Here is a 23328-nt window from a genome sequence, read left to right as displayed (position 1 = left end):
AGAGTTATTACAAGCAAAGACACATCCAAATATTACAAGAGTAAAGTCGCCGAACAAAAAATGCCATCATTTGTAGAGGAACTTTTTCCATTTCTATTTCAACCGGGGTCAGCAGACCTCCGGGGGTCCACGCGCTGTAGCTCGGGGGGTCGGCCAAATCAGTTGCAATAAATCATGTCAGGGCACTTAAAAAAGCGCATAGCTACCGATCGGCGGCCAATAAAACGAACGTAATACAACAGTTACTCCTTCCGGCTTTAGCTCCGATGATGATCGTAAAATACAGTGAATATAAAAAGTCAACTGTTCCGATGCCAGGTTTTTGTGATACCAAAAAATGAGCCCAATTTCAAAACTTTTTCCAGATTTTGGTGACCTAGAACCCGGAAAATATCAATTTTTTTAGAGAGATAATGAACTGGGATAATGTTGTAACACAATTGTGCACAACCTCCTATACGTGGGTCTGTGGCTGCGTTCAGAGTTAACCAATCACATTCAAGCTCATGTTTAACCCCAAATCAAGTTCAGATGTTCTAGTAGGCTTTCATTATATTTGACATTATCAAGTGGAGAAAACATAGCACCAGTGACGTTACTAAGAACCTGACGTCTGAAAAGACAAGAAGAACAAAACGGGTAAAGGAGGCTGCCGATTGAGGCCGACAGCAACATGGAAGGAGCTGCAGGAATTTCCGGCGAGTGCTGGTTGTTTAGTTCACGTAACAACAATCTCCCTTTTCTCAGTCTGAGCCATCGGGTAGGATGGGAAGACGCAAGCCTTATCTTGCACCGAAAAGAAAAAAACAAATCATACAAGCTCAGCTATATTTTGCAAGAACACACTTGAAAACTCCAAAATGCATGAGGGAAAATGTGTCATGGTCCAGTGAAACCAAGGTTGTTCTTTTTGCCCATACCTGTAATTCCCAAAAAGCAAGTTTGGCGCACACTCAACACTTGACAATCTCGCTCTATTCGTGTATTTTGGGAGTTTCAATCCAGACAGGCCAGCTCTGTGATCGATTAGTTGGCCTTCGTGACGTTGTGTGACTTCCGCAAACAAGCGTCAGCTCAGCGGCTCGACCTCGCTTGGAGCGGCGGCTCTCTTTGCTCCCGGTCGGCCGCGGCAAACATTAGTGACCGACGGACACAGTGGAGATCCGGGTGCCATGGTGAAAGCGAAATGTACACCCGCTTCCATTTGTAACGGGTGAGTTTTTGGCGAAGACAAGTTCATTATCTTCCTTGACTGCGTAGCTAAGCTAGCTAAGATAGCTAGCTAAGCTAGCTAGCTAGCTTAGCCTAGCCGCCACTTTCCAAAACAGTTGAGTTCAGCGACCGCTCGCTCGGTCGGCTCATTTTTGTCGTCGTCGTCCTGCGGTGTCAGCCAGTTTGCTGAATAGTTAGTTCGGAACAATGGCCACCATTTGTCTGCCACGCCAGTTACAATAGAACCGTCTGCGTGAGTACCAGAGACGGGAAAAGCACCTTTTTTCTAATCCCGAACGCAAACGGCTTCTCTTGAGCTCCATCCGCTCCCTTTGTCAGTCTACACGCGAGCATGTGCGAATGCTTGTTATTGCACCAAAATTCTTCATTTGGATTGTTCTGCCCAACTGCTCGTTACTCGTTTTTAAACAATTCAAACTTCCAAATAGTCCCAAGATTAAGGACGTCACACTTTGCCCCAAATTCCACAAGGAAAAAAAGCGTTGAAGTGAGCGAGAGTTACTCCTCTTTAGCTACTTGCATGCATTCACACCATTCAAGCTTCCCAATACAGCGGCGCCTTGAGACACGAATTGAACTCGTTCCACGACCACGGTCTTAAGTCGAAACCACCACATCTCAATATCATCTAAATATAGACGAAGTAAATAGTCACAATGACATCGAGTTCTTGGCCACAGTCGATCTGCAGGTTTGTGTTCTGATCACATGATCCGGCGACCAGCTAATCTCCGCCGGTCTTTTTCCACGCTCGTCGCTGCGTGCTTGTTTGTTGTCGTAATATTGCGTCATCTTGCTGTTTGCAGCTCAGGCAGCCTTCACCGCCTTCACCCACCACCTGGCGGGCGTCGCTCCCCTTGAGCAAAATGGTGGACGTTGCAAAATGGCCCCTCTTCAGTCTGATGGCGCCCCAGGAGCTGGCCTGCATATGGAAAGCTTGCGTGTTTGGAGCGTCCGCCAACGAGGCCATCTTCATCACCAGTGACGACGAGGCGAGTGTGTGTACACGACGCATCAGATCAAGCGTTTGTTTGCTTGGGCAAAAGTGTCGGGACCACCGTTTCGTTTGAATGAACGAAAACCACAACAATGACCACGGGACCGAACTCTTAACTCACTTGAATGTATTAATCGACCAAGCACGGGCACGTAAATCGAAAATCTCGTAAGTCGGGGCACATCAAACAAAGAGAATTCCACGTTGCGCAAACGACGTTGGCTTAAGAATGCCTCTCTAGCCGAATGCTACCGCAATGGGAGCCGCCACTCACGTGCTAACGTTTAGCATCGACGGTCGCGCTTTTAGACCCTCTCGAGCTCGAGTATGCAGTTTTCAGACAGCTAGCGAGATTTGAATGCGCCTGACTGACTTCACACCCCGCCCCCGACCCTTCACGTCGCCGCCCAAACAAACGGCGAATGGGCCGTTTTTCCTTGCGTAATTGCAATCGCGTATGCTTTTCTCTGCTCTGCCCGCTCCAGGTGTACGTGTTTGGGCTCAACTGCAGCAACTGCCTGGGCACCGGAGACAACCAGAGCACCGTCGTACCCAAGAAGCTGGACTTCCTGAGCGGCCGGAAGGTGATCGGCGTGAGCTACGGCAGCGGCCCGCACGTACTGCTGGTCACCGAGGGTATCGCCGCCGCGCCGGCACGTCGTCCTCCTGCGAACTGTGGCACGATTGCAAATTTTTTTGGGGTGGTTTCAGACGGCGATCTGTTCGCCTGGGGCCACAATGGCTACAGCCAGCTGGGGAACGGGACCACCAACCAGGGGCTGGCGCCGGTGCTCGTGTCCACCAACCTGCTCAACAGGAAGGTGATCGAGGTGGCCTGCGGCTCGCACCACTCCGTGGCGCTCACCGAATTTGGGGAGGTGGGCGTGGAGGATCCTCGATTTTTGTAGACTACTGCCAGCTCTGTTGTCTTACCCAGACTTCCAGTGGTCCCCGAAAAATGAAATTCTGGCTATATTTTGCAGGGGTGTGCAAATGTTTGTGCTCGTGGGCCACATTAGATTTGGAATCCGGATAGATGGGCCAAGTCATTTATAGATGAACTTAAAGTGTGCATGTCAATTAGTTCATTTGCATACTGACAAGAATTATTTCTCCTTTTACTGGTAATGAATGAATACATAATGTAATATGACAACTAAACACAACGCAGTGGTGCACTGCATCGTGTGCCTAATATTTTGGTCCAAAATCTCTGTCAAGGCAGACAATCGTGATTGTTTTTTGCACGTGCAGGTGTGCCTCATAACGTGACCTCGTAACTGTTGTTCCGCTTCCTCGCCGGCAGGTGTACGCGTGGGGTTACAACAACTGCGGCCAGGTGGGTTCCGGTTCCACGGCCACCCAGCCTCACCCGCGTCGCGTTTCCGGCTGCCTTCAGAACAAGACGGCGGTCGGCGTCGTCTGCGGACAGACCTCGTCCATGGCGGTGGTGGACAACGGCGAGGTGATGACGCCGCATCCTTTTTTCACTCTCCGCTGCCAAGATTACGGCCACCGTCAAAACTGTCGACAATTGATTTCATAATCGATCTCATTGTTTTATTAGCGCAGCTCCAAAACTCGGGTCGAGTCACTACACGGGGCTGCTATTTCATTTATTTTGATCATTTTAGCTTACGGCTAAGGAAAACACACAAAGAGCATGTTACATCAGAAACAGTCCAAAAGATTTGGAACTGGAAAGGAGGTCGGAATTTGCCTTCTGAAAAGTATTTTCTTGTGTAGAAGAAATCTTGCCTAATTTCTGAGTTTCACTTTTGGAATTGTGTTAGCGTATTGAAATTTATTGAGAGGCACCTGTTACATTCTTGTTAGGCTTTACACGATCAGGATTTTGGGGGCCGATCACCAATCAGCGAGTTTAAAAAACCGATAACCGAATACCGATCGCACGATGGAGGAGTGTGTCTATTTAAATGACTTGTTCATTTACTGTATATACTTGTGTACTTAGTTGCTCCGAAAAATTATATTTCCAATAAATAATGTATCTTTGTTCCTCTATTTATGCCAGTGAGGCATAGTGACACGGAACAAAAGATAAATGCTCTTCTATTAGATGGCGGGAAGTACATACAGTCATTAACGTCTCCACTTTTTGTGACATTTTTGTTTGTTGCTGCGCCGTGAGCTTTTTCAATTGTAAAATATGTTCCTTGGCGCCACAAAGGTTGGAAATCACTGCGCTCGTCAGATCGTGTATTCCAATCGGTCAGGTCAGACCGACATCACAACATGACAGATGACAGAAGTAACGGGTGCTAACTTACTGTCATGAAATGACTGTATTTTGAATTCAAGTGCTTCGCCCACACCGAAACTTTAGAGCATGACTCGACAGAACGGCGGCATGTTTGCGTCCGACCGTTCGTGCTAGCGCGAGCTTGCTAGGCTACATAACGTTTTGTTGCCCGCTTGCGAGCCGTATCGTATTCAGAGTACGTGAACGTACCTCAAGCGAGCCTTAAACCAACGTCCTCTCTGTCCCGAGCGCCGGTGACCGCCGACGCACGTTTTCCCCCATTTTGTCCTTACAATACAGTCGACTCGCTCCACTCTTGTTGTCATCGCTAACGAGTGTATCCGGTCGCAAGATAAAGCCCAATGATGGTAAAAAACGGGATGCGGTGGTATCGGCATACAAGATTTCATTGCAGTAGTCTGAAACAATCGTGCAATCGTGGAAGAGCAAATTTGTCTTGTCGTCTGATCCGGGCATTACGTGTTGTCTGTCCCACACCGCCAACATGTTTTTATTTATTTTTTTAAATCACTTTATTGGCTGTCAGATATTTACAGGTCTACGTCAAAAGACACGCGACGAGGCTAAAAATAAACCAGCTTTGGGATTCATATATACTGCGCACGCAGCGGCGCGGCGTCAATGTCTTTTGCGGAGCATTGATCGGCTCGGCGAATTCTGACATTAAAGCCGATGGGCATAAAATGGCAAATATCGGCCCGATAAAATCGGTGTGAAGTCTTAATTCTTGTGCGTAGTATCTGGTTCCATTTGAAAGTGCACTAAACATTTACAGCTGAAAATGATCATCGCCTTCATACAGTCATTCGATGATCCAAATAACGCTTCGTGGCAGCCCTGCGCTCAAGCGGAATGTTGTTCAGGTCTGACTTCCTGGCTTGACCGTTCGGGCAGGTGTACGGTTGGGGCTACAACGGGAACGGGCAGCTGGGTCTGGGGAATAACGGCAACCAGCTGACTCCTTGTCGACTCGCGGGTTTGCAGGGTTTGTGTGTGCAACAGGTGAGTGATTACACTGCAAACCACAAGCACAATAATGCACATATTTCTCTGTCGATGTCGTAAGTATACTTTGACCAAATAAAGCGCCATTTGCAGTGCTTTCCCATAATTCCCCAAAACGTTGAGGTGTGCTTGAGTGTGAATTGTTGTCTATATGTGCCCGCATCTTTGGAAAGTGTACCAAACGTTTGCACTCCAGATCGTGTGCGGTTACGCGCATTCCTTGGCGCTGACGGACGAAGGCGTCCTCTACGCGTGGGGCGCCAACACGTACGGACAACTGGGCACGGGCAACAAGAGCAACCAGCTGAGCCCCGTGCAGATTATGAGCGAGAAAGGAAGGTGCGACGAAGCTCTCCTCTTCTTCCGCACCGCGGATGTAGTTTAAAGTCTGACAGGCGAAACTCAGGGAGGGGCCAGCCGGACGACAAACGAGAGATGTTTAGCTCGACCTCAATGTCAAATCTTTCCGGGATCAAAAATGATTCCGGGATTAGGTGGCACGTGGCTCCGCTGCAATATTATTGGCTGCCGCATCCTGGCAGGAAAGTCGCTGTGAAGTATGAATTGGCCTTATACAGTACTGCCTCCCGGTGGCCAAGGTGCACACACTAGAATGAGCAGCACAATGCGCGCTGAAAGTGTGGAAACTTTGAAATTGTATTGAATTTTCATTACAGTAGGTTTTTAGAAAGTACACGATAGAACTAGTTTTCTGAAAAGAAAAAAAACCCCGCAATTTTCTTTTTCAAGAGTGCTTACAGCCAAATGTTGGGGGAATGAATGTGAAGAAGAAGCCGGCACGGCGCCGGCGCTTGACGTCCGTCTCCTCGCGTTTCCTCTCCAGGATCGTGGAGGCCGCCGCGTGCCACTCCACGCACACGTCGGCCGCCAAGACGCAGAGTGGCCAGGTGTACATGTGGGGCCAGTGCAGGGGGCAGTCGGTGCTGCTGCCCCACCTCACGCACTTCGCCTGCACCGACGACGTCTTCGCCTGCTTCGCCACGCCCTCGGTGATGTGGCGGCTTCTGTCCGCGGGTGAGTCGCGCACTTCGCCGATGCACGTTTGGCCATTTATTGAACGGGAAAAGCGCTCACGCACACAAATACAAAATGAGAACAAGGCGCTGCTGTGGGCCGCAACTCGCGTCTGACATCACCACTCAGAAAAAAGTGTGCGCCCTATGAACGGCCCATATATTGCGTTCAGTTTCAGGCTAAAGCGGACTGCGCCGATTTACGTAGCTTAACGTTAACAAGAGCTCACGACCAGGCCAGTTTTAGAGATTACGAAATGAGTCGGCGCTTTTAACCGGGATAAACGTAACAAATGGTTCGATCTCCTTTCAGAGTTTGACGACTTTCTGACGGTGGCTCAGTCGCTCAAGAAGGAGTTTGACAACCCGGAGACGGCCGACCTCAAGTTCTGTGTGGAAGGCAAATACATCTACGTCCACAAAGCAGTTCTCAAGATCAGGTCTGACTCTCTTCAGGGCACATTCTCGATAAAATTACATAAAGATGTGATATGAACGAGGAAAACTGTTCCTGTAATTCTAGATAGCTTCCTATTTGCTATTGTCCTTCAAAGGCAAAACTTTGGAACCAAGAGCTACTAAAATCGGTGCCAAAATTCCAAATTGTCTTGACTTTGAATAACTCTGGACAAAAAAATGTTCAGATTTCAAAACTAGTAATGCGTGACTTTTTGCGAGCATTATTAATAGCATTTCGCAGTCACAATGGGCTTCTGTGATATCAAACAAAATGATCCAGAGTCTGCATTTATCACACGATGTAACCATAGCAGTATAAATGGCAAACCTTTCTGTACTGCGATTGGTCAGTCTTGTTCCCAGGGTGTGGCTAAGCCAAATGGCACTTTTGTACTTTTGCAACTCCTACCAAAGATGACAAGAAAACCGCATTTGACTTTGAACGTCAGGCATACAAGTATCATGCCGCACGCGTTGTGCTTCAGGTGCGAACACTTCCGCTCCATGTTCCAGTCGCACTGGAACGAAGACATGAAGGAGGTGATCGAAATCGATCAGTTCTCCTTCCCGGTGTATCGCTCCTTCCTGGAGTTCCTCTACACCGACAATGTGGAGCTGCCACCGGAGGACGCCATCGGTCAGCCCCCGACACGCAGACGCAAAGCGTCTCCATCTGGCGCCTGTGCCGTTTCTGAACCCAAAGTATTCCTTGTGCAGGACTTCTGGACCTGGCCACGTCCTACTGCGAGATCCGTCTGAAGCGTCTGTGTCAGCGCATCATCAAGAGCGGCATCACGGTGGAGAACGCCTTCACGCTGCTGTCGGCCGCCGTGCGCTACGACGCCGAGGTCCGCCTTTCTCCAATCGTGTAAAAAAAAAAAATATATATATCTATATATCTATATATTGTTACAGCCTTGAGTGTAATTGTTGTTGATCAGGATCTGGAGGAATTCTGCTTCAAGTTTTGCATCAACCACCTGACCCGGGTGACGCAGACGGACGCCTTCTGCCAGATCGACGGCGACTTGCTCAAGGACTTCATATATCGAGCCAGCCGCTGTGGCGCCTTCAAGAACTGACCAGGAAATGATACGTTCAGGGACATTTAGTCGTTTGCCCTTTTTTCACATTTGAAAGACTTGCCTTATTCAACGGACCAAGTTACTTTCAGCACTTTTTCCCTTCTTAAGAAGACCGTTTGCACTTGTGGAAGGATCCAAATGTCTTCATTGTTAGCACTTATCTGGAAAGCCGTTTGCGCGTTCATTCCATAGCTTTGAAGTCCACCTTTGTCATTCACTGGCAGCCGTTTTCAAAGTAGACGTTCCCCATCTTGCCAACCCTTTTAAAGCATTTCCGCTGGTTTTTCAAGACCCACAGAAAGAGTAGACGCTTCTTTCACCCCCCTTAAAGAAAGTTTGAAAACGTTAAGTTTGTAGCGTTTTTCTACTTTCAGGAATCAGCAGGAGGATGTGGGTTGGTTTTACCCAAAACACCTTTTTCTGACCAAAAAGAAGAGAAAATGATTGTGTGTGTGTGTTAAAAAAAACATCTCAAGCAGAACAGTGACTTTGATGCAAAATGTTACTTTTGCGACATCTCAAACTAAAGCAGTTTGCCATCAAGCAATATGAGCATTTCTTTGCTGCAAACTAGTTTTCATTCATGTTTTGTATTTCAAATGAAACAAAAATTGTAATCATGGAAATTTAAAAAAAAACAAGTAACTTAACTATTTCTCTCCCAGTAATGTAATGGGTTACAATTACATAAATGGAGTCATTAAATTACATAATCTTGAGTTACTCCCCAACACTGATTATACAGTACTGCCTCCCGGTGGCCAAGGCGGGCACGCCAGCAGGAGCAGAACACTGAAATTGGATCGCAGCATTAAATCATGATGAACGAACTATTTAATGCTTTACATTCTTTTATGTTCTTACTCAGTTTTTTTTGGGTGTGTATAGAGTGCTATTTTTCCTTATTAAAAAAAAAAAACTCTGCTTTTTTTTTTGTTTTTAAGTGAAGCCAGAACAGATTAACGGCATTTGCGTTCATTGGCGCGTGGTTATGTAATGAATTAAACGCACATCTGAAGGCGCCACTGTATTTATCATTAAAAAAAATAAAGAAATAAAAAAGCACTAGTGGTGGACACTGTGTGGCAAAGTGAAAGTGGTTATTCAATGTTTATAGTGCAAACCCCAATTCCAGTGAAGTTGGGACATTGTGTAAAACGTAAACAAAAACAGAATACAATGATTTGCTCATCATTGTCAACATATATTCAATTGAATACACTACAAATACAATATATGTCATCTCCAAACATTATTTTTTGTAAAACATTTTTGTGCAAATATTCTTGTCATTTTGGGCAACCAAACAACTGGAAAAGTTGAGGAATGTTTAAAACAAACACACACACACACACAAAAAAAAATAAATAAATCACCTGTTTGGAACATTCCATGGGTGAACAGGTTAATGAGAAACAGGTGAGTGTCATGATTGGGTATAAAAGGAGGCTATACTTACACACACATGCAAATGTGACCCAAATATAAATGCCTCAGCGGCCACCCACCTCACCACAGGTCACTGGGAGCTTGTCGCACACTGAGAAAAACTGCTCTGAATTTACTTCATTCTAATATGTACATTGTTTGCACATGATTAAAATGCGCTAAACGAAGATATTCAGGTCATTTAAAGGAAGAAAAAAAAAAAGGGGGAAATTACATAAATTCACCAGATTTTAAGCACACGCAACGCAAATTTTGAGTACCTGTCTCCACCCATGTATATTTTTGTGTGAAATGGAGGATGTGTTATGCAGAAGATTTTGTGGCAGAAAAGAGAAATGAGTTCCAAACACAAAGTCCTGTTGTTTTCCGCAAACCATTCATTCATCTTCCGTTCTTCAGCTAGCTTCGGGCGAGAGGCCGGGTACACCCAGAACTGGTCGCCAGCCAATCGCACTCACGGTCAATTTAGAGTCTTCAATTCATGCACGTTTAGGGGACGTGGGAGGAAACCGGAGTGCCCGGAGAAAACCCACGGAGGCACGGACGGGGAGAACATGCAAACTCCACACAGGCGGGCCGAGATTTGAATCCCGGTCCTCGGCGCTGTGAGGCAGATGTGCTAACCAGTCACACACCGTGCCACCTTCCTCAAACCAGTCTGTTCTTTTTTTGGGGCGAGTCCTAAGACATTTGCAGCGTTAGTTTTCAAGTGAGATGAAATGGTTTCTGGACTGGGATCAGTGAGTGAGGTAGTCCAGACCTGGAAGTAACAAGTGAATAGACCGCTTCAGATGGCTGTTCCGTTCAAATCAATAGTTCAGTTCAGATGATGATAGAAATGGAAGAAAATGTCAAATGCTTCAAATGAGATCGGTGGGACTGGAAAGTGGTTCTCTTATCTTCTCAGCAAAGACACAACCTCCTGCATCGCCTTGTGTTTCTGCTCCAGCTCTATAAGAACCACAACAGTTACATTTAGCCGTTTACAGTCCATAAAATGACTAACGAATGTGTACACGAAAAGGAAGTGTTTATATTATTAAAAAAAGGGCTGAATATTTTGTAAAAAAAAAAAAAAAAAAGTAATGTTGCACTTAAGAGGTTCAGCGTAGTTTGTCCCTTACATCGCAACTTTCACGTGTACGTTTCTGACGTCACCTTTGCTCTGTTTGCTCAGCAGCTGCATCATTTTCCCAGAAGCCATCAGAACTTTGAGCGCGACGTCGTAATCTGCAGCGAGAGCAAGCGGCACGTCCGTCTTTTCACATCTGGCACGAAGCGGCGCAACGCTCGGATGGACGCGTGTCGATCACCTTCGGGGCTGGCGTGGCCTCGCCGGATCCGCAGGGAGACGTCCTTCATGTTGTTCAGGAAGTCGCTGAAAATGGCGTCCGTGCAGCCTGCCGTGTTGCAGCGGCTCCAGAAGATGGCGGCGTCCAAGCCACGCTCTGTCACACGGGAGATTGGCTCGTTGGACATTTCATAGAATTCAAAATATTTTCTGGGAAAAAAATGATTAAAATGGCTTCATACTTTATATTGGAAAAATATGACTATTCTTATAACATTACAGCTTGTTTGTAAAGACATCAGAATTTGTCACATAACAATAACAGACTTTAACTTGTTGATTCCTGTGGCATTTAGGGGTAGACATGGTCGTTCAGGTGGCGTTAGGATGTTGGGGATACTTGGAAAAGATCCTCCCCTAAAGTTTGAGAGCCCCTGATGTGCACCACCACCACCACCACATCACACGTCGTCACGTCTCTACCTGTGCGTTTCCCATCCGTCCCCTCTGCCGCCGCGTGCGATGGCATCTCAGGAGAGAGCAGAATTTCGGACTCTGCGTCCTAAAGAGAAGATCCGTGTTAGAACACGCCGCATTCCTCGGCGACAGGTGGACGAGTTGAACGAGGACGGGACTAACAGAGTGGACGAGGTCTTCATCTCTGCTCTCGTCCATCATCTGTTGCCCTGGTGGAGCTAAACATGGTGGGAAGATGGTGCTGACAATACTGGAGATATTTTTGAATCTGGTGTCATGAAGTACCTTTGTTGGACTTTGTACAACTTGTTGATTTTTTCCTGTTAGAGCAGATGTTACACAATGTCAGACTCAAAACTAACTTTTTTTTTTTTTTTTAACAAAAGGTAAAAATGCTCAGTTTTGATGGACACCGTCAGAAAGCCCAACTCTACCCCTTATTGCAAATAAGAGCACTGTTACTTTAGAATAATAGGACTCAAGTCCAAAGTAGTACTCCAAATATTGACTTGAGTAAGAAAGTATTCAGTGGAAAAAAAGCTACAAGAGTAACTTTTGAGTAGCTTCGGATAAAAAAATCAATAAATGCATGAACGTCAAAAAAGTCCATTCGATTTGTTGTTGTTTTTTTAACCGATATCAAATAAAAGAAAGATACATAATATATATTATGGAGGTCTAAGCATTTATTTTGCATGGAAAAGTTGGGGATTAAACAGACCCCTGCCCTAAACCAACCTAACCTCAGATCCAAACACAAGTTAAAACAAAGTAAAGCCTTATACAGTGATTACTGCACCCACTTAAAAAAAAAAAGAAAAAAAGAAAATAATAATAATCAGAAAATAATAATAATCAGTGTAAACACACATGATCGTACCTGCCACACTGACAAGTGCAGGAAAAAGAAGATGTGGAGAGAGAGAGAGAGAGAGAGAAAAAAAAAAAAAAGGTATTCCATTAGTAAATGTCATCTTCAAATGATGACGTCGCATTGAAAATGACGGCACTCACTTGGCGGTACGGCTTTAAGTTTAAAGCTTCGTCTAAATCGGAGTCCTCAATGGGGGCTAAAGATTCCGAGGGACCCTCCTCGGCTTTTGAGGAAAAAGACATGGCATCAATCAATGTGGTGATTGACACAACGTTGTCAAGTGATACAAAAGAAGGGGAATGGGGACTCTATATGCATCCCTGAGGGACACCAGAGGCCAGAAGAATACATGAAATACAGAGGAACTGCTAGCATTTCCAAACATTTGACTATATGGAATTGACACAGCCACAACCTGAACTTGAGGAATCGGACAAAATCTTCCTTTTTTTGGAAGGCCTGTTGGCCTGCCTGCAACACACAACAACAAAATTCTGCCTTTACAAAGAGCTGAAACCAGAAGTTGACTTACATCTTATAGAAAGACAATAGTGCCCCGCCCCCTCACTATCTGACGTGAAATCAGACAAAACCTTTCCATCTTGAGGTCATTTAGGATGACCACATCTTTTTCTAATTTAAAAAGTTAAATGCCAGAATAACTCGATTTTTAGATTTTTATTGCCAATTTTTTCAGGACTCTCTTCAAAGTCAGAAGTTGGTTGACATGCCGTCAGATTGTTATGCCTTTAAACAATTTGGAAATACCCAAATAAGGATGTCATGACTTTAAATTGAAAACAAATCCTGAATTATAATTATACAAGTTATGTTACCACTAGTAACATATTCGACATCCAATTCGAGCGATCTATTCAAAACGTCATACAAGGCCAATTCCAATGAAGTTGGGACGTTGCGTTAAAACATAAAAACAGAATACAATGATTTGAAAATCATGTTCAACCTCTATTGAATTGAATACACAAGATATTTAATAGCAGCCAAACCATTCCAAGTGAATGATTATTTGCTAAAAACAATCAAGTATATCTTGTCTTGGTAGTGTATTCAATTCAATATAGGTCGATCATCCTTTGCAAGCGCTACGGAATCGCCGCCGTTCTGCGGCAACGTGCGACTGTTGAGGTTTGTCAACGGTGCGGGCAGGTAAGAGCCGGCGCTCTAAACATAACGCCTGCATGTGCTCTCACAAGTCAGTCTTCTTCACAGGGGCAACTAATCAGAGGAAAGGGGGCGGTCCTAGCCAAATATGGACAAAGCGGATACAAAACTGGGTCAAACAGAAGTGGCTGCCTTTGACGGACACTCGTAGTCTAAGTCCATGTTAGAGAGTCATTCTATGGAGGTCGAAATACCCAAAATATGGGCCCTTTCAAATATTCTCCACTAACTAATAAACGACCTACATCCATGGCTGATTTTAACTTGGAGCATGATCTTAAGGGAAAAAGGGGGGAAAAACCGCCACCAAGATCTTTCGAGTTCATTCCGATTAGAAAACGGCAGCGATATCAAAGCGTGGCGAGAGCGAGCATTGCATTGCAGCTCCAAAAAGGACGACTTAAAAAGGAAACACTTACATGTCAGGGAGCATCGAGCGTCTCTGTTTCAAATGGGGGCAGAGTCAAAAAAAAACAGTCAAATCATGATCAAATGAAAGAACAAATAAAGCATGCGCCAATAGTTGACATACATGCCACAACAGCTCCCCCGAAAAATGTGTCAAATCATTTCCCACGCTTTCCATATCTTCCATCTTTTAGCCCAGACCTTTGCTGCCTCATCCGTATATCGATATCATCATTATTCTCCTCAGTTCGAGACTTCTGCGCTGTTTTTCTGTCCTTCTTCTAACAATTTCCAGGGCGGCCTTCCAAGGCTTCTACTCTCAAAAAGCAGCGAGCTGTCCTTCTCGTCGATCGCCAAGGAGTTCAGTTTTCTTCACTTTCCTTCATTCTTTCTGTTCAACTTGAGAAAAGAATGGTTTGAATTGGTCTGCTTGAATGCTTTGTGCACTTTAGCAATGTTGGCGAGACAACTCTAATCATGCAGTTGACTCGCTCACCCTCAATTTCCTAAATGTTTTTTTTTTGCTCTGATTCCGATTCATTCATTTTGGAAGACTCGAGCTTTGTCGCGATCAACGCATCGGTAAGTAACACACGTGCCAAGCTACCAATTAACCTTGGATGGAGAAGACGATTGAGCGGCGGACGCAGACCCGACAAGGTCGCCTTCATTTGATGAACCGCCTTTTTTACCTGTTGATCGCAAACACAGATTCTACGATAGTTCCGATATCCAATGCAGTTCGTCACGGACGGGAGGATGGCCGGCGCTTACTCTGTTGTTGCTTTTCCTTGTGTTTGAAGCAGAACAGCCTGCCAGGTGCGCACACACACACATACATCGAGATTGGATTTTGTTTGCAATCGTGTGGCCGAACGGCAGCAAACTCACATATATTCGCCTTTGGCGCTGTCCACAACCGTTTCCGCCACGTCCTCGATAGCGCACGGGTAGTGGTAGCATTTGCTGCAAGTGTTCACCTCACAGCCGGCCGTGGCACCTTTTTTCTTGCATTTGGCACAGAGCTGACAGAAACAATTGCTCATCCTCATTTGCAGATGGCTTCTGAACGTGGAACGATTGCTTGCGTTTGACAAAATAGGATTTGAACTACCAATTTGCTTCCGCGTTTCACCTCGCCCATCACGTCCTCCACAGAAAAGCCGAAGAGGTTGTCAAAGAGGGGTGAATCCGTGCAGTAAATATCTGAAGAGAACAACTGCCACGCAGAAACAACATGAAGTAAGACAGATTATGGAACACTGACTCTTCCAGTTCCCACCCCTCGAGAAAAACCGCAAAGTAGGATTTGCCCCCCCCCCTCTAGGAATTTTCCTGGATGTCTATGTGGGTACCAGAATGGTTCCAATATGTAAACAGTATTTATACTTTACATATTTGAGACAAAGATTACAACAGTACACGTATTGACTTAAATCTTTAATTATAAAACCTTATACGGTAATTAATTTCTTGATGTACCGCACTGTCGATTCATTCACACCATAATGGCGTGCCACAGACGCATAACTTCTGCGCTCTTTGATTTTTCGCTGATGGTCATCATCATCTTCTTCCTCTTGGGCGCCCCGGAGGAAGCTTTCGCAGGGGCACAAGCGCTTCGGCGGCATTGTAAGGGCTTGCTTAACAAATCCCCCCCCCCAAAAATCAGCGCTTAAACAAAAAAAGTTATTGCGGACAGAACAGCGTGGACGAGACTGGCGAGACACAACAAGCGAAGATGCTGGGTGAGGCTGCGATGATGCGCAGCCAATCAGCTCACGGGATAAAGCCACTCGTGCTCTCATTGGTCGATGTCGCCCCGGGAGCCAATCACGCGCCTTGTACGAGTGCCCGTACAGTACAGGTATGCACAAAGCTCATCTCTTCGTTTGGCAGGCTGGGAAACCTTCTCTCGCGCGCATCAACGCGTCTTTCCGCAATATGGCTGCCGATATGGGTGTTTTTTTTTTTTTTAGGAATATTTTGGGAAAAACCCGCGAAGCACTGAAGCCCCAAAACGTGATGCGCGAAGTGGCGAGGGAACACTGTACATCTTCATAAAGTTAACTTCGATTCCCGTGGAGAGCAGAAACGTCTCCACGTAGCCTATGTAACTCAAAGCTAACGCAACTTTATTACATTTTTGTCATGTACAAACACACAAAAGCTTCATACATTCAACTTTTCGATTCCCGTGGGGAGCAAAAAACATGTACACGTAGCTCATGTAATTCCAAGTCAGTGTTTCAAACGTGTGCCTTTGGAAGCACTTGTGCCAGCACAACTTGGGTCAGTGTATTATTATTTATTTTTGTATAAAAACGCTTCTGTCAGTTAAAAATCAAACAAGTGGCAAAACTGCTGTTTAACAGTTAAAAATAATATAAATACTGGTGGAAACTTTCCAACCTAGCAAAATATGTATATATATATTTATATATATATATATATCCATCCACCCATTTTCGGAGCCGCTTCTCCTCACTAGGGTCGCGGGCGTGCTGGAGCCTATCCCAGCTGTCATCGGGCAGGAGGCGGGGTACACACCCTCAACTGGTTGCCAGCCAATCACAGGGCACATAGAAACAAACAACCATTCACACTCACGCCTACGGGGAATTTAGAGTCTCCAATTAATGCATGTTTTTTTTTTGGGATGTGGGAGGAAACCGGAGTGCCCGGAGAAAAGCCACGCAGGCACGGGGAGAACATGCAAACTCCACACAGGCGGGGCCGGGGATTGAACCCGGATCCTCAGAACTGTGAGGCTGACGCTCTAACCAGTCGGCCACCGTGCCGCCTATATATATATATCTATATATATATATATATATATATAGATATAGATATATATATTTTTTTTTTTACTGGCTGAGTGTTTTTTTTTTTTTGTGGTTAACTTCATTTGTTAAACTCCCTTTCCATTTCCTCTGCAGGAAACCAGCAATTTTTATCATACCACAATCAACTTCTTTTTTGTATTACAGTTCAGAATGCTAAAATGTTACTTGATGGCACCCATTATAAAAAAAATATGTATAGCAATAATGCTCACCATATAGCCTTTTTGGCTGTACTTTACATTTGTACATCCATCCATCCATCCATCCATTTTCGGAGCCGCTTCTCCTCACTAGGGTCGCGGGCGTGCTGGAGCCTATCCCAGCTGTCAGATTATTCGGTTTTGAAAAATTCCATTTATTATTCATTGTGGTTTTCAAATTATGATTGGAATTTGTTTAATTAGTGAAGCAATTAAAAATAACAATTATTATAATTATTAAATGTTGTCTGTTTATATGTGTTTAATAAGCTTTCCAGTCTTTTGAAATAGGATAAAGATTAAGAACGTTTGAAACTAGGATTCAACAAAAAACGTCACACCCTAAAAAAATCTCGACGCCCGTTGACCAGAAAATGTTGCGTTTCAACCGGTTTAAAGAGTCATAACTTTCGTAATATTGAAATAAATGATACTTCCGATCTTTCCGATAATGCTACAAATCGACTGAGACCAATTTAGCTGGAGGGCCATCCACTCAGAATGAATTGCTGAATGAATGCCTCTCAGTCTCTGACTGTCAATCCTGATTGTCTGTGACGCTAACCAACTTTAGCTTCCCAAAAGACTGACTTGAGTGTGTTTTGTCATATTTACCAAGCAGTTCTGGTGAGCTGTGACATCGCCTTTGGTCAACAGTGCCCCGGTGACTTCCGTCTCTGCGCCCCTTTGACAAAGTACGCAGCGTAACATAACACTGGGAACCATTTTAAGTGGAACTGGAACTGACTTTCGTTTCCTTTTTGTTTTTAAAGGAAGCTCTCACGCGCCTGGGGCCTTGCCCACACATATGAACAACAGGCAGTTAAACACGCCCCTTTGAGCCGAGTGCCTACGGCGACGCTAAGCTAGTGGGGGCAAAGCATCAGCGCAAACAGTACGAAAACGAACGCCGTACAATCACAAGGGAACTGAAACAAACGTTTCATAGGTAAGAATACACTTTGGTTGTTTTTGTATGATTTTATTAATAGTACATGCTTTCACGTCGACAAACGCGAAACCTCGTGAAAATCGTTTTAAGCAAGTAATTTACTGTATTTTCTAAGTCTTCGCATTGCCTTTGAGGGGAAGAATGCCCCCACCAACATGGCCGCCCCTACAGCGTGCTTGGCTGATCTAGGGTTCTATTCGTTTCTGTGGCCATGCTCGTGTAACATCCGGGACGTTTGTGTTCCAAAGTCTGGAGATACAGTACAAATATTTACATGATCCAAGTCAGCTATTTACAAAAAATGTATTCGTCTTTGTAAACGAGTAGGTTATTTATTTTATAGACATCACCGATATGTGAAATTTAAGAACATACAGTACATAAAAGTCATACTTTCTACCCAAACTGATAAATCGTAAACTGCAGCCAGGAAGATTCAAACGAAAATAACCTTAACAGAACAATAAAAATATCATTTTTGATTGTTGATCTTGTCCAAATTTCACTTATTTTGACTCATTTAGATATAACAAACTCAAGCATTTAAATAGCTTTTTTTCCCCCTTTCTTTGCTCTTTTGAACAAATATTTTATTTTGTACTGGTAATTCATTCCCAACCACTGTGCCTCGGCAAATTACCCAACTGCAATTAATTACAATTACTCAAAATTATTATTATTTTTTTTTCTGCCAGGATTGCCAGCGACTTGTAGTGACTGGCAGAATAATCGCTCTTCCACAATGGCCGTCTCGTGGAAGTTCCACTGGACGGCAGGAGGAACATTTAACGACCAGGAGTCGTGAACCGGTTTGCCCCCAAGGACCGCGATCAGCCCATGGCTAACTCAGTGTTGGCCAAATGAGTCATTGTGATTTCCTAAGAATGTTGTAGAAGTGATCATTTGAAAATCTAAACACTTGCAGATTTATGGAAATAAAGTGTTGCTTATTGGAACTTTTTAGTTCCTACGTTGGCAATCATTTGTTGATATGATCAGTGTCTTCACTGCTTAATGACATATACAAGTTTAAACCAATTTTGATATTTGAACCTGATCCATTTCCCGTAGTGCTTGTCCTCAGTAGTTTTGGGTGAACTGGAGCCACTCAAATCGGACACCAATTGCAATTAACATAATCATACACCTTTGAACGATTTACTTTTCAATTAACTCAACCTAAAATGCATTTTTGGGGAACGTGGGAAGACACCGGAGTCCCCGGAGAAAGGAGTGGAGAGCATGCAAATGCTACAGGAAGGCCCGAGTCAAGATTCGAACAGCGAACCTGTGAGGACTGTGAGGCAGAAGTGCTAGCTAGCCACTAGCTAGCGCTACGACCCCATGAACCGATTGATATTGTTTACACACGTTGTCCGATTTATTCTTTTATTTTGCAATGTCCTCTCACACACAAAAACAACAAAACATGAGCTTATTATCATCAAGTTGTTTTTTTTTATAGTACAAAAAAAAGTCACAGGGCAGTGAAATCACCATACATAATGTACAATATAGCAGCTCCAATAATAAACATCTCATGACAGCCATTAATGAACAATATCTACATCCAGAGATGAAGGGAATAAGTTAGCGCTATACAAGTCACCTCTGATTATACACATTTTCACTTTGTAGATTGTGTTGTACATGCAACTCAAACATGGTGGAAAAATATTCTAATGACAGCGAAGGACAGACAAGTAGTAAAAAAATATGATATTGGAAGTTAAAGTGACAAAAGTGACATTTGTGTATTTCTTGCATTTCTTATAAATAAATATGTAACACAGCAGCTAAATTAGCTGCATGTAATTGTCCATCTTGTAAATGTGCTCTCACAGTGGAATTATTAGTTCACATCCATGACGGACATATTAACTGAGATCAGTCCTGCTGGCCCGTTACATCTGTAACACCGTCGTGTCATTCAAATAAACTATTCTTCTCCCGTCAAGGGCGCAGGATGCTTTTGTGTGGATGACTGAAAATACGCTGGTTTGAATGGTAAGTCCAAATGTTAACATAGACAGCACAGAGGGAGGGAGTGGCGTGGCTACGCACGAGGCAAGTGCCGGTCAGCTCAAGATTTGACGTCGGTAAAAGGCGTGCAGGTTTCGCTGCAACTGGATGATGTGCTGAGGTGTCCTGATCCGCTGCCTTCTATTTCAACAAATATAAATACAAATATATTCAATATACTCAAGGAATAGAACTTCTGCCTTGTTTTTGAGAAAACCTAAGGCCTCCTATGCTGCTGTATTCTTAACGGAGGCACCTGTCGAGGCTGTGAAGTACTTGTTATATATAATACGTTTGAAAACCACAGTTTTTGTTTTTTTTTTGGAAGAAAGTCACATTGAGCATTAGTAAAAACCGCCTTTTCTCAAATAGTGCCCCATCCCTCGAATTGCCACCATGCTCCAGTTACTCGCTGACTAAGACAAATAAATGTCTCCTTTTTGTCAGGAATTGCAGCTGTCATTAGCTCAGTTCATAGACGCCATTGTTTACACACAAACAAAGTGACTCACCAAGAAAGTAACCAAAGCAGCAGCAACTCGAGAAGCAGGTCAACAGATGAACGTGTCAAGTCAAAGATGATCTTGCCACAACCGTGTCGTGTGCTGACTTGTTAGTTCTTCTCGCTGCTTGCCCCATTTGCTACATTTTCTCCATCAATTTTGTTTGAAACTCCACTTTCACTTAAGTTGGAATAGACCGACCGGTATGATCGGTCAATATTATTCCAATAACGGCTAATTATCCACATCTTCAGTCGAGTAAATAAACACCCTAGGGGCCACTATTTGCAGAAGTACAGCTTAAACACAATTTGTTGGTTTTGGGAAAAACTATTTGATGGTGTTGTCATTCTTGTTAGTTAAGCAAGATTACGCAAAAAGGAGGAAGGAGGAAGAACCTGTTTTATTTAGGTGTGAGCGTCTTCTAATTTGGCCCTTGAGCTCTAAAAAAAAAGCATGGGGGTGCACCCAATAAAAGGACAAGTGAGCGTATCCCGCCCCTTCCGTACCTGAGCTGGTGAGCGACTGGCACGACTTGGACTTGGAGACGAGGGTGACCAAATGAGCCGTGGGCATCCAGCCCTCTGCGCAGGTGTTCAGGTTACGCACTAACCTGCAGCAAACACACAGATTCGTGATCGGTAACTGGCCGGTCGGCGATCCACGGCCAGTCCGGCTCACCACTGTCCGTCCTCGCCCTCCTTCACCAGCTGCACCGTGTCTCCCATTTTCACCGCCACCTCTTGAGCGGAAGCCTTCTCGTAGTCGCCCGTCGCCGTGTATTTACCAGCGCACTGTTCACAAAGATGCATCTTAACCAATTTGAATAGTGGCAAAAGCTTCATTTAGTTGGGCACTTCAATTCGAGAAGCGAAACTCATATTATAGGGATGCACACACACTCAAGAGTGAAATATCGCATCATTTCTTTGATGTATATGTCAAATTTGGATGATTAGAGCTTGTAACAAATGAAAACGCAAAGTTCCTTTTCTCTACCAACTAGATTATGATTGAAAAGTGTTTAGTGCATCCACATCAGACATGAGTCCGAAAATAAATGGTCTTTTGTACCATATTCAAATGTATCTACATGCATGTGGCGATGAAACATGTCTGCTCAATTAGTTCTCTTCTGAGAAAGCTGCTAGCATAATAACCTATAAATCATGCGACACCTGCACATAGTTCATATGAAGTTCAATAGAAATAATATCATCAGAGGTGTGGACCCACAAATTGACATCCCATAATTGTTCCCCTCAATTGTAACTTGAGCCTAAGAAACAGTCATGTCCAAATTGTGTTACACAAACTCTGCTTCTTCATACGTTTTAAATTTGTTTGGATTGTTTATACCAGGGGGGTCAAACATACGGCCCCATGGGTCCAAAACGGCCCACTAGTTGCTACCAACCGGCCCGCAGGTTGAATTTGATAGTTAAAAACGTTGTGGCGGTGGCAACTAAGGATCATTTTGAGAATTGCTATGCTATGTCGAAAAATGGAGTGGTCGATTTAATCATAAAGTTCCAAATACTTTGGACTTCAAGTTTTATGGCTTAAAATACAATCGTTGTGATTAGTTACCATGCATACATGTAGATGACAAACTGAAGCAAGATTTCATCAAGAAATCTGAGGTTGTTTTGCAAAATTGTAAAAAAATGTCCTTCAATCTGAAGATCTTCCTATTGGTTTTCTTTAGCATGAAACCATATTTATTATTATGTTAAGTATGGTAGCCCCTGAGCTACATATATAATGAGTTTGACAAAGAGTTTTATTGCCTCCAAAAAGTCCAATATTTACTCTGTTGACCCTTTTTCTACTCGCTACAGTAATTGAGTGTGATGTGGAAATTGACTCGTGTGTGTGTGTGTGATAAGACAAATATTTCTGTGATAAGACATATTCATCACTCAGCTTCCTTACCAACACTGCTATGATGTTTTTTTGTCATAGATTTCAATGCGCACAATTGAAACCGCTGTTGGGCTTTTCGCAATGAGAATTTGATAAATCACCCGTCCATTCTCAATAGCGCTTATCCCGTTCAGGGTCGCGGGGCGCTGGAGCTCATGGGCGAAAGACGGACTACACGCTGAACTGGATGCCAGTCAGTTGCAGTCGCAGGGCACATATAGACACGGACAACCATTCACACCGTCACTGAGTGGGAAGCGGACCCACGCTGTCTGCACCCACGTCAGGCCAACGCATCGCTACACCATCAGTGACCTTGATCAAACATAATGGAAGTAAATGTGTTTGGAATTCTATTTTAAAATTAAATATCGATCCAAGATGCGTCGAGAAACATCGAAAATGGAATCACAATGTAGCCCTCTGAAGTGTAATAGAATTGAATCGTGACGTGGCAAGAGATTCCCACCTTCAGTGAAAATTCTAATGTTTCATGAAATACTTAAGGACACTGTTGAAAAAACCGGACTTGATCGGTATCAACACGAAACTGCGCAAGACTCACCAGCTTCCTGGCATTGTCGTCCTCTGGGTCAGAGTTGAGAGGATCCTCACCGCTGGAGTAGCCTTCGTGTTCCTCCGACGCGTCCATCGAGAGGGAGGCCTTGTTCCAGCCTGAGGAGAGACAAGAGGAAGCGGGACACAGGGGGGGGTTCAAGAAACGCGTCTGGCACGTGTTAGACCTGCGGTAAGACAGACCTGAAATAGAAATAGAAATAGAGGCTAATCCCATTGCACATTGTAACTACTTGCTATAACCCCTAATCCCAAAAGGACAATGGCGCAGGCAAAGGCAAATGAAAGAAAGGGGGACATCGCCGTGGGTGTACCTCTCGACTTATTGTGTAAAAGACTAGAGGTGCTCGACCACCTGGCCCTCCTCATCTGAGAAAACACAGCCGGCGATGACACGCACCACTGTGGATGGACGCATGGATGAACGGATGGCGCACGTTACCTTGAAAGCCCAACGGCGTCGGGTCGCTCTGGCGCTTGGTCCTGTGATCGGGGCTCGTCGCGGATCCTGAAATGATTTGC

General features: G+C 44.4%; 3 protein-coding genes across 25 annotated transcripts in view; 1 reads left to right on the top strand and 2 right to left on the bottom strand.

The window, feature by feature from the left end:
* The first annotated feature begins 1059 nt into the window (after positions 1-1059).
* Positions 1060-9162, top strand: rcbtb1 (regulator of chromosome condensation (RCC1) and BTB (POZ) domain containing protein 1). Of its 8 annotated transcripts, none has more exons than XM_061793335.1 (12): positions 1060-1213; positions 2040-2231; positions 2716-2866; positions 2942-3051; positions 3537-3695; positions 5409-5516; positions 5716-5858; positions 6364-6554; positions 6867-6993; positions 7498-7649; positions 7730-7860; positions 7954-9162. In XM_061793335.1, exons 2-12 carry the CDS (start codon positions 2100-2102, stop codon positions 8092-8094), a joined length of 1545 nt encoding a protein of 514 aa, XP_061649319.1. In that variant the 5' UTR covers positions 1060-1213; positions 2040-2099; the 3' UTR covers positions 8095-9162. The 8 variants fall into 8 exon arrangements, with proteins under 8 accessions (XP_061649319.1, XP_061649317.1, XP_061649321.1 ...); XM_061793333.1 differs by having other exon boundaries at positions 2942-3108; XM_061793334.1 differs by having other exon boundaries at positions 1061-1213; positions 2040-2225; positions 2942-3108.
* An 18-nt stretch (positions 9163-9180) lies between these two features.
* Positions 9181-17621, bottom strand: phf11 (PHD finger protein 11). Of its 2 annotated transcripts, none has more exons than XM_061793345.1 (12): positions 17443-17621; positions 14896-15000; positions 14673-14806; positions 14556-14593; positions 14397-14473; positions 13793-13815; positions 11600-11634; positions 11477-11532; positions 11321-11399; positions 10860-10994; positions 10671-10776; positions 9181-10497 (listed from the first exon to the last, which is right to left on the bottom strand). In XM_061793345.1, exons 1-12 carry the CDS (start codon positions 17551-17553, stop codon positions 10407-10409), a joined length of 990 nt encoding a protein of 329 aa, XP_061649329.1. In that variant the 5' UTR covers positions 17554-17621; the 3' UTR covers positions 9181-10406. The 2 variants fall into 2 exon arrangements, with proteins under 2 accessions (XP_061649329.1, XP_061649330.1); XM_061793346.1 differs by having other exon boundaries at positions 10705-10776.
* Positions 17622-19186: 1565 nt separating this feature from the next.
* mcf2lb (mcf.2 cell line derived transforming sequence-like b) overlaps positions 19187-23328 on the bottom strand; it is a 34825-nt gene continuing 30683 nt past the window's right edge. For 11 of the 15 annotated variants that reach the window (XM_061793284.1, XM_061793289.1, XM_061793290.1 and 8 more), the window contains 5 exons: positions 23249-23314; positions 22796-22905; positions 20986-21098; positions 20814-20917; positions 19187-19942 (listed from right to left, as the gene is read on the bottom strand). In XM_061793284.1, the coding sequence (XP_061649268.1) occupies positions 19863-19942; positions 20814-20917; positions 20986-21098; positions 22796-22905; positions 23249-23314 (473 nt within the window). In that variant the 3' untranslated portion in view covers positions 19187-19862. Of the gene's footprint in view, positions 19943-20813; positions 20918-20985; positions 21099-22795; positions 22906-23248; positions 23315-23328 lie in introns of those variants that run through there. The other 4 variants (XM_061793287.1, XR_009791227.1, XR_009791228.1 and 1 more) reach the window with 4 other exon arrangements.

Source organism: Phyllopteryx taeniolatus, chromosome 12 (assembly GCF_024500385.1).
Source record: "Phyllopteryx taeniolatus isolate TA_2022b chromosome 12, UOR_Ptae_1.2, whole genome shotgun sequence".
NCBI lineage: Eukaryota > Metazoa > Chordata > Actinopteri > Syngnathiformes > Syngnathidae > Phyllopteryx > Phyllopteryx taeniolatus.
This window is presented reverse-complemented; position numbering and strand designations above follow the sequence as displayed.

Coding starts and splice junctions, on each gene's coding strand:
- rcbtb1 (XM_061793333.1), top strand. CDS start 2,100: ATGGTGGACGTTGCAAAATGGCCCCTCTTCAGTCTGATGGCGCCCCAG. Junction 3,109..3,536: donor CGCTCACCGAATTTGGGGAG/GTGGGCGTGGAG, acceptor CCTCGCCGGCAG/GTGTACGCGTGGGGTTACAA. Junction 6,994..7,497: donor AAAGCAGTTCTCAAGATCAG/GTCTGACTCTCT, acceptor GTTGTGCTTCAG/GTGCGAACACTTCCGCTCCA.
- phf11 (XM_061793345.1), bottom strand. CDS start 17,553: ATGGTTCCCAGTGTTATGTTACGCTGCGTACTTTGTCAAAGGGGCGCA. Junction 15,001..17,442: donor CAGCTCACCAGAACTGCTTG/GTAAATATGACA, acceptor TCTGCGTGGCAG/TTGTTCTCTTCAGATATTTA. Junction 14,594..14,672: donor AGCGCCAAAGGCGAATATAT/GTGAGTTTGCTG, acceptor CGCACCTGGCAG/GCTGTTCTGCTTCAAACACA.